General features: G+C 44.8%; 1 protein-coding gene across 2 annotated transcripts; it reads right to left on the reverse strand.

Moving 5' to 3' along the window:
- Nucleotides 1-222: 222 nt before the first annotated feature.
- LOC133352638 (transcriptional repressor protein YY1-like) lies at nt 223-9190 on the reverse strand. Of its 2 annotated transcripts, XM_061568403.1 has the most exons (5): nt 7939-9190; nt 3106-3274; nt 2421-2481; nt 2160-2318; nt 224-1789 (listed from the first exon to the last, which is right to left on the reverse strand). In XM_061568403.1, exons 1-5 carry the CDS (start codon nt 8738-8740, stop codon nt 1607-1609), a joined length of 1374 nt encoding a protein of 457 aa, XP_061424387.1. In that variant the 5' UTR covers nt 8741-9190; the 3' UTR covers nt 224-1606. The 2 variants fall into 2 exon arrangements, with proteins under 2 accessions (XP_061424388.1, XP_061424387.1); XM_061568404.1 differs by lacking the exon at nt 2421-2481 and having other exon boundaries at nt 223-1789.
- Nucleotides 9191-9608: the final 418 nt, after the last annotated feature.

Below are 9608 nucleotides of genomic sequence, written 5' to 3' on the forward strand. Positions count from 1 at the left end.
GTGGAGTTTCTGAGGCCGTGACACTGTCCAGTGGTAACGTTTTCTACTTGTTGCAGAGCTTCCTGGGTAAACAAGTGTAAAAATAAAGAATACATCTAGAGTTTAACTAGGCATACAATGATCATCAAAAAATGTGAATTTTAAGTGTGGAAATTTGTATAAACCCACTGCATGCAGGTTCCAAGTGCAATTTATTATAGACATAACAGCAACATCGGTTAATTAAGACACACTTTGTGGTAACATCGTTATATTTTAACAATATTTTACATCATATAAATTCTACATGTTTTTGACTTCAAAAAGTGTATTTGAAAATGAAAGTGGCCTCTTGAAACATGCTGTACAAGAACTGAACTCTATAGTAACAACATGAATGGGAAATTAATTGCACGCACTTAGAATGGGATATAAAGTTTATTGAAGCCTGTATGTGCCGCACATTACCATCTGCAATACGATCGGTGGCACAGCCAATACTGCAACGGGTACAATAGGGAAAGGCTAATAGTTTCAGTTCCAACAAGCAGATCTGTTGTTTTAATACTGTACAACAGTTAACAGATACCATACACACCTCGAAAAATATTAGTACTTTTTCCTATAAAACCACCTGGGATCAGAATTAGTCCGAGCTACGATCTATTGCATCTTATTCAATACTATATTCAAAAATATACATTTCGTTAAATACTTTACAAAGTAGTTTCTTGATTTTGGTATGTTGGATACAAAGACAGAACCCAACATATTAATGCCGATTTCAGGCTCACAAAATGTCAAGGATCACACGCAAAAAATTAAGACACAAGAGTATGTGCAGTTGTCACATATCACTCCACAGGAGATATATTTTTTAAAATGGCATTTGTCCAATTATTAACCATGACAAATAAACACTACATACGCATATCGAAGTGTATAACAAATTATTTTTTAAAACCTGGTTCACACATGTGCACGTGCTGAACATAGAATACATGCTGTGCATATTTCAGCGTCAAGACAAACACTTAAAATCTATCACAAATCTTGTAGTCTGAGAGTTGCAGGCCTCTACTGTACAATATAGAGCACAAGTAAACAAGCCCTTTCACAAACATCACACATTCAAAATATAGTATGTTGTTGGGTTACAGGCCAAATATTTTAAAATCTTAATTATAGGTTTGGGGTGGAGTGGTGGCGCATTGGTTTGTGCATTGCGCTAAGAACCCGGCGAATTGAGTTTGATTCCCTGCCACGGCTGACATATTTTGCAACTCCGATTAGCACGGTTGGCGACGTATGATGCGAAAGAAGTTCAACGTACATCAGCAGCGAGTGATATCTGTAACGGTCCTGAGCCACCACTCCGTCACCAACTGTACGGTCAATCCCCAAAATCCACACGGTGTGGCAAAGGATTGTAAACTATAAGTTATTATATTCTAGGGCAGTATATATTTTAAATACACAATTCAGTCAATAATTATGAATATGTTCATGCCCTATTGCTAGGGCTATTGGTTGGCTGCAGCTCAGGCAAAAAAGGGGCACACAAGGTTAGGCAATGCCCTGCAGAATATGGCAAAATGCTTTTGTGCGAAATGGCCATTTCCGCTGTTCATTGGTTGTGCTTGGCCTTGGCATGTGTTAGGATATGGGACTTGAGGTTGGTAGACTGTGCAAACTTCTTGCTGCAACCATCAAAGGGACAGACGTAGGGTCGGTCACCTGTATGAATTCGAACGTGCGTCCGAAGGTTGAAGTCCAAAGAAAAGCGTTTTCCACAGCCTTCGAATGTGCACTGAAACATAGAACAATTTTAATTGTATATAACATGTAAATGCAACCGAAACTCAAAAGCAAAGAAAAATAAACTTCAAAGGGGTTGACACATTATCTGTATCGATGTTTAATGTTACCTCCTCAAATCTGGATTTTCCACGAGGTAACTAGCAAAAAATCTCATTCAGGACTCTCTGAAAAAAAATGCTGGGATGTATTTAAGCCTTCCTGTTCAAAAGATTATTATTATAAATATTATATGAATGCATAAACAGCAAACTACCATAATTAAGTTGAGCACATCTAACCATAAAGGTAAAACTTTTTAAAAAATGTCTGAAGGTTAATCTATCCCTTATTTCATCGTGACAGCATGCACGGCATTTTACCTGGAAAGGTTTTTCGCCAGTGTGGACCAGCTGGTGACGCTTGAGCTTGGAGCTCTCCACAAAAGCCTTCCCACACTCGGCACAGACGTGCACACGAGGCCCGTGCGTATGTAGGTGCTTTCGCATGGCTGAGTTGTCTCTGAACATTTTGTTGCACCCCTGTCGATAAATATACAATAAAAACAGGATCATTCTAAATGATACCAATGCAATTGTTATGGACTTTTTTTTTTTAAAGAGACTCACAAAACGTAAAAATACCTTGTGCGGACATGCAATGGTTCTGGGCAAGTCATCTTCTTTTGGCTTCCGCGGCTTCATCCTTGTGCAATGTCAGGCCGAAAAAATGAAAAGTAATTAATTCCCGAAATATGCTCACTAAGCACCATGAAGATCTATAATTTTTTGACTAAACCAGTGGTCATGTCCTTTTCTCAAGCAAAAATAAAATAACACCTGTTACTAATTATGGGAGATCATATGATTTCACAGAAGCCATTGTATTTTAGAATTTACAGCCCTATGTCAATCCACTACTGGATGAAGGCCTCCCTCCACCGTGTAAATAATTTGACCATACTAGTCCATACAAATCACTGCAAGTTGGTGAAGAGGGGCAAGCACGACTGCTTATCACTCGCGACTGATAAATATGACACATGGCCGAGAATCAAACTCAGGTCTCTGGTTTCATAGTCCAGAGCACGAACCACTTTACCACTGCTCCCCACCAAAATAACATGAGTCAAAATTTCGGGAGTACTGAGGGTTTTACCATTAACCTCTTCCGATACCACTTTACTCTACCACTCACAAACTACAATGTTTGGGTGTCATGTACAAATCAAAAGTGAGCCAGTGTGTGCAAATGTCCCAAACAAATTACCTCACTCCGTGGCATTACCCAGAATGAGGCAGGGAATACATGAATAATATATCCTTGTACCTGGCAAACTCTGCCAGCTGCTTGGGGTCAGAGAGGTCGATGCCAGGAATGCCACCAGGAGGTAACTTTTTCCCTGTCATGTACTCAGAGTAGTCGGGCAATGGTGACCCGGCCGAGATGATTTCTTCCACAATGTCTTCTGGCTCCACGTCAGACTTTTTACCATCGGCTGTAGGCAGGTAAAAATAAGCATGAGCCATTTGTTTTTAGCTAATAATTAGTGAGCATTACTTCATGTAAAGAGCAATCTTGTATAATTTGCTCATTATGGGTGTGGTACAAAATAATGTTATAAATATTTAAAAAAAACATTTCAATATTTAGCTGTTTAACAAAACAAATGAAAGGTGATATCACACTTTACAATAGCAGACCCTTCACGATTCATAACACCATTGGGCCTCAAACATTGCAAAATTTGTATATGAAAATCCATAAAGTTCCTTCCGGCTACGATCAAATAACCAGAATGTACCCAATTCCATCGAACTTTCAAAGCTATGCAGGCTTGAGCCTGGATAGTGCTTAGATGATGGACCAAGATGCATAAAACACGTGTGGTAGGCACTATGGGCAGAAAAGCAGAATACATTCTATTTCTCTAATTGCCCCACCTTCACCAATCCACATTGACCAGCATTAGGAAGTATGATCAAATAACCCTCATTGTTTGGATGATGTGGGGAGGCCCTCATTTCAGCAAGAGATTCACAAACTTGCTCGACATATACTTGCATGTCAAAGTGTTTTATGGACAGTCTTGACTGTGGATCTCTTGTCAGTGTCGACTCTTGTCTTTTTTCCACAAGGACTCTGTTATACTTCCTGATATAGCAAACGTTTAACATGAACGCATCTCGAAACACCCAATAGTAATCCTGAATTTCTCCAGGACAGCCTCAAAACATATCTGTACGAACCTTCGTGCTTTGCGATATTTATCCAATTGAGTGCGAGTTTATTTAATGCATTGGAGAAACCCAGAGCACCCAAATAAAATTCAACTCATGAGGTGAGAACACTCAACTGTGCATTAACGCACATAAATAAGATGCACTAATCGTAACGGTCAGTTTTTTTCTAGTTCTAAAATACAGGTCACTCATGTTCACATTTTAAGGAGAACCAATACTTTCCCAGCCCAGATTCTAAGATTGTAAAAAAGGTAAGGGCTGTGCCACACGAAAATAGTTTGCGGGTAAATATAGGGGTGTCATCTCCTTTGTCCCAGCCTCAGGGCCCTATCCTCTTAGCTAGGATGACCCCTTCTCTCCTGTTCGCCAAGGCAGGCTTCACAACAGTGGACGATAATAATAATCATCATGATCATTCGCCATTATCAATTCACAGCTGTATGAAGACCTCACCAAGTTGCCACCATCTCTTACGATTCTGGGATGTATTACACAATCCAACACCAGCATAAGTGCCGATTTCATTTCTCAACCACCTTGGTGGACGCGTTCTCGGACACGTTCTATTCATTGGCTGCCACTCCCGTCACTATCATACAAATAATATATTTTAAAAAAATACTCTTTGTTTTTTTTCGGTAAAGTCACGTAGGTAAAAAATAAAATAAATGAAAACAACTAAATTAAATAATTTAATTTAGTTGTTTTTATTTTTTTAATTATTTTTAAATGAAAACAACTAAATTAAATGATTTAATTTAGTTGTTTTCATTTATTTTATACCTACGTGACTTTACCGAAAAAAACAAAGAGTATGAATCATTGCAGTCACGAAAGCTTCAAATCTAGAATTTAAAAAAAATGCATAATGTCCTCTATTTACCACGAAAAGCATAACTGAATTTCGTTTCCTGGATGATCAGTGCAAATCGATAATTGGTCGATATTATAACGCAATAAATCAAACAATTTTGATGTACTGCACTTGTTTTGATTGTTCAGAGGCACCGTGTTGCCTTTTAAACTGTGGTTACGGTGTGGCCTGCAAATAGTGTGGGCGTCTTATGAGTTGTATGTAGGCAAGAGCCGTGGGGAGGGGGGCCTCATATCCAGCAGTGGGTTGACAAATGGCCTGTACACATACAGACGAGACTAGTGAAATGTTTAGCGCCGAAACAAATGCTGATGGAAAGCATTGACCTAAACTATCCTTAGGCTGATGAATTAAAAAGATCATTGTCTTTCTTCTTGGTTCTTTCGGTCTGTCGAGAAGACAGACCTGTTTCTTCACCTGAGGACGGCTGCTTGCGTTGTGGCCGAAACGTCGTGAGAATTATTTTATTATGTTTTATTTTTATTATTTTATTATTTCCTTCTACGGGACTATACCGAAAGAACCAAGATGAATCCCTGCATTCACGAAAGCTTTAAATCGAAAAATCATTCTCTTTTTTGTAAGGTTGGGACAAAAATACCCGTTTTGCCCATTTTAAATTAGCTTCAAAACCATAGACTAGACAGGCGCGGGTCGCCGTCTCGACAGCCCCTATTGGTGGAAACATGTGGCGGCAACCAATAGGGAGAAGCGTTCCAAACGCGCTCGCCTATCCTGACTAAAGATTGTAATGACGGCCGGACTGCAATCCAGACGGGCCCCTGGTGGCTGCAATCGACCTCTCGTTGGTGGGATGACGATGAGGTAAAGCAACAAAAAATGAATGGATGGAAAGCTACCATTGATTGGTTGTACTTTAAAAAGGGGGAAGCAAAATACGTTCAAATACACAGCGGGCCTCTCCCCCTCACGTCTCCTGGCGTGACGGGGGGGACATTGGGGGTAGGATCCGCCCATGACGTAACCAGCGGTGATGGTGATAATGAGTGGCTGCATTGCCTTTGTATTAACCGCAGCAACAATAACAATGGAGAGATAAAGCGGGACGAATGCGGAGGATTTTTGTTGGTTGTTCTAAAAATCCACTCTGAACATCAGTGAGACGAAAGCACGGATATTAAACCACGAACCCAAATAAATCTCCAAACCCTGACCCGCACCCTAATGTAGAACAACGGATTAAATCACGCATTTCACCTGTTTACCTACACGCGATAAACAATGACCCACAACCACATAAAAAAATCATGAGCCAAATCTCATAGCTTCATCCATTACCTCCTTCCTGATCCCAACCCCTGGCTCAAGACACAATTTGCAATAAGGTGCCCTGAACATGCAACCACAGGCAAACATCTAAACCCCACAGACTCAAACCCATCCCCTAATCCGCACATGTACAACAATAACTGAAACAAATCCCGAGGTGCTCAATACCATAACCATATCTCAAATCCCGACTCAAATTCCAAACCAAGGCAGAAATTAAACACCCGGACTCGAATCCCAAACATAAAAAATGAGTACTATCCAAACCGGAACCCAGAACCACAACAAATATGTCCCTCATCCAAATTCCACACAATACCCCTCAGAACCACAACCAAACCCTTCCAGTGACCCAAATCAAATACAGTATTGTTATCTTTAAAGTCAGAACCTCAACCCAAAATCCTGAACGTGAACCATAAAATCCTGGCTTCAGACCTCCATCTGATCCAGTCCCCAGCAATAAACTCACCCCAGGCCCTCATGTCACAATACAAATGGACAAATGGCCCCTTTTATCAATCCACTGCTGGATGATGAAGGCCTCCCTCACGCCGTAATGAGGGTGGGTTATTTGACCATACTTCACAACGACAGTCATTTCAATTACCCAAGTCTCAGACTCATCCCCTGCCCCAGAGGCTTCAAACTGACCTGATGCCCACATGACCGTGATGGGTTATTTGACCATTCTTCATCACCACGCTGGTCATTTCAATTATGTAAGTCTCAGACTCACCCCCTGCCCCAGAGGCTTCAGACCGACCTGATGCCCACATGGCCACGGTGGGTTATTGACCATATTTAATCACCACACTGGTCATTTCAATTACCCAAGTCTCAGACTCACTCCCTGCCCCAGAGGCTTCAAACCGACCTGATGCCCAGATGGCCGTGGTGGGTTATTGACCATATTTAATCACCACGCTGGTCATTTCAATTACCCAAGTCTCAGACTCACCCCCTGCCCCAGAGGCTTCAGACCGACCTGATGCCCACATGGCCACGGTGGGTTATTGACCATATTTAATCACCACACTGGTCATTTCAATTACCCAAGTCTCAGACTCACCCCCTGCCCCAGAGGCTTGAACCGACCTGATGCCCACATGGCCACGGTGGGTTATTCGACCATAATTTATCACCACGCTGATAATTTCAATTACCCAAGTCTCAGACTCACCCCTTGCCCCAGAGGCTTCAAACCGACCTGATGCCCAGATGGCCGTGATGGGTTATTTGACCATATTTCATCACCACGCTGGTCATTTCAATTACCCAAGTCTCAGACTCACCCCCTGCCCCAGAGGCTTGAACCGACCTGATGCCCACATGGCCACGGTGGGTTATTCGACCATAATTTATCACCACGCTGATAATTTCAATTACCCAAGTCTCAGACTCACCCCTTGCCCCAGAGGCTTCAAACCGACCTGATGCCCAGATGGCCGTGATGGGTTATTTGACCATATTTCATCACCACGCTGGTCATTTCAATTACCCAAGTCTCAGACTCACTCCCTGCCCCAGAGGCTTCAAACCGACCTGATGCCCACATGGCCACGGTGGGTTATTTGACCATACTTCACCACGCTGGTCATTTCAATTACCCAAGTCTCAGACCCTGCCCCAGAGGCTTGCACCAACCTAATGCCCACATAGCCACGGTGGGTTATTTGACCATATTTCACCACGCTGGTCATTTAAATTACCCAAGTCTCAGACTCACCCCCTGCCCCAGAGGCTTGAACCGACCTGATGCCCACATGGTGACGGAAAACTCGCCCTCCAGGGTCTTGATCTGCACCTGCTTCTGCTCCCAACGTCGGGGGCTCCTATCGGGCCCCGCCTCGCCGCGCTGACCACGCCGGGTCCCCTGGGACTTCTTTCCGGTCTTCCTGCCACCGGCTTTCCGGGCTGCCACGGGGCCCGAGGAGAAGGCCGCTCGCCCGAGCAGAAGACGCTGCTGCTGCTGCTGACGTTGCTGCTGCTGTTGTCCAGCCCTAACCTCTTCATCGTCATCATCGTCGTCGTCATCTTGCTGCTGCCTAACCGCGTACCGAGTTCCATCATCACCATCATCGTGATCATCTCCATCATCAGCATCGTCACTACCACTTTCCTCCTCAGCCTCACGCTCCTCTGTCATAGCCAGGGGCACTGGCACCAGAATGTGGTCATCGAAGGCTGAAACATCGAGCTGCTCTTCACCCACAACTTCCTCGTGGGTCTGCACCAGGATCACCTCGTGGTGGAGGTGATGGGCCATGATGTGGTGGTGGTGGTAGCGGTGCTGCTGCCGCTGCTGATCGTCATCATCAAAATCGTCGTCGCCGCTGCTGCTGAGCGGCTGCAGGGAGATGACCCCTCCGCCTCCTCCGTGCTGCAGCTGCTCCAGCTGCTCCTGATGCTCGTGCTGCTGCAGCTGCTGAACCTCCACCTCCATGCCCTCCAGGGCCTCCACGGGGATGGTCTCCACCTCGATCTCGTGCAGCTCCACGATCTCGGCCGGCATCTCGGTGGCGTCCGTCACGTACAGCCCGTCCTGCGTCGACATCTCCGCTCGGTGCTCCCGTGGCTCGAGTGGCTTTGGTGGTGAATCAGGTGTCCCAGATGAATTCGGTGGCTCCCGTAGACGCTGCGTCTCCAGCCCCACCACCAGCGGAGGTTCTTGGTGGCTCACGTGGCTCCTCCAGCTGCTTGGCTGGATCGAGTGACCTGGGCGGCTCCAGCTCCGATGGCTCGCGTGGCTCCGATGTTGGATTCGCTCGATCCAGCGAATCCAGTAGATCTGGTGGCCACAGCTTTGACGGATTCAGTGGCTCCAATGTCTCTCACTTGAATGGATCAAGTGGCGTGGGCTCCTCTTGCCGTCTCCCGGGGAAACTAGTAGCGCCACGAGCTCGTGTGGATCCAGTGGCTCCAGGCTGAGCCAGCTCCAGTGGCTCTCCCGGCCGCTCCAGTTTCTTCCCTTTTCCTCCAGCGTGTGTGGGGGGGAGGCAGTGGGGGGAGGGAAGGACCCGGCCCAAACATCGCGAGATTTGGTGACGCCGTGGTGGCGGAGGGCGTAGAGCCGCGGCGAACTCTCGCGAGATCTCATTTGTTGCCTTTATTGAGCCGATGGGGGGAGCACACTGTGGGTCAGACATGTGCCTCGTTAGAGCAAAAGGAGAGTTCGGGTTATATTACAACTTGAATAGAAAATTGTAACAATTCTTTTTTTTTGGGAGAATGTGAGATTTTCAAATGGTGCATTCTTAAAATAAAAAGTAAATGTGCACCAGGGGTTTGCATTAGGGAAAAAACAAGCTCTGAGAAAATGTAACTTTTGTGTAGCAATTTAAAAGGGAGGGGGCAGTTCTTGCAATTGCTTGCTAATGCCAGTGCTGACGGAAGAGCCCCCCTTTGGAGGGAGCTCTCAGCGA

Source organism: Lethenteron reissneri, chromosome 41 (assembly GCF_015708825.2).
Source record: "Lethenteron reissneri isolate LAM-NWPU_2019-01 chromosome 41, ASM1570882v1, whole genome shotgun sequence".
Lineage (NCBI taxonomy): Eukaryota > Metazoa > Chordata > Hyperoartia > Petromyzontiformes > Petromyzontidae > Lethenteron > Lethenteron reissneri.

What these genes read in the sequence shown, in the direction of transcription:
- LOC133352638 (XM_061568403.1), bottom strand. Translation starts at nt 8,740, where the DNA reads ATGTCGACGCAGGACGGGCTGTACGTGACGGACGCCACCGAGATGCCG. An exon ending in CGTCACCATGTGGGCATCAG is followed by an intron (nt 3,275 to 7,938) that starts GTCGGTTCAAGC and finishes ACCTGCCTACAG; the next exon opens with CCGATGGTAAAAAGTCTGAC. An exon ending in CTGGCGAAAAACCTTTCCAG is followed by an intron (nt 1,790 to 2,159) that starts GTAAAATGCCGT and finishes TCTATGTTTCAG; the next exon opens with TGCACATTCGAAGGCTGTGG.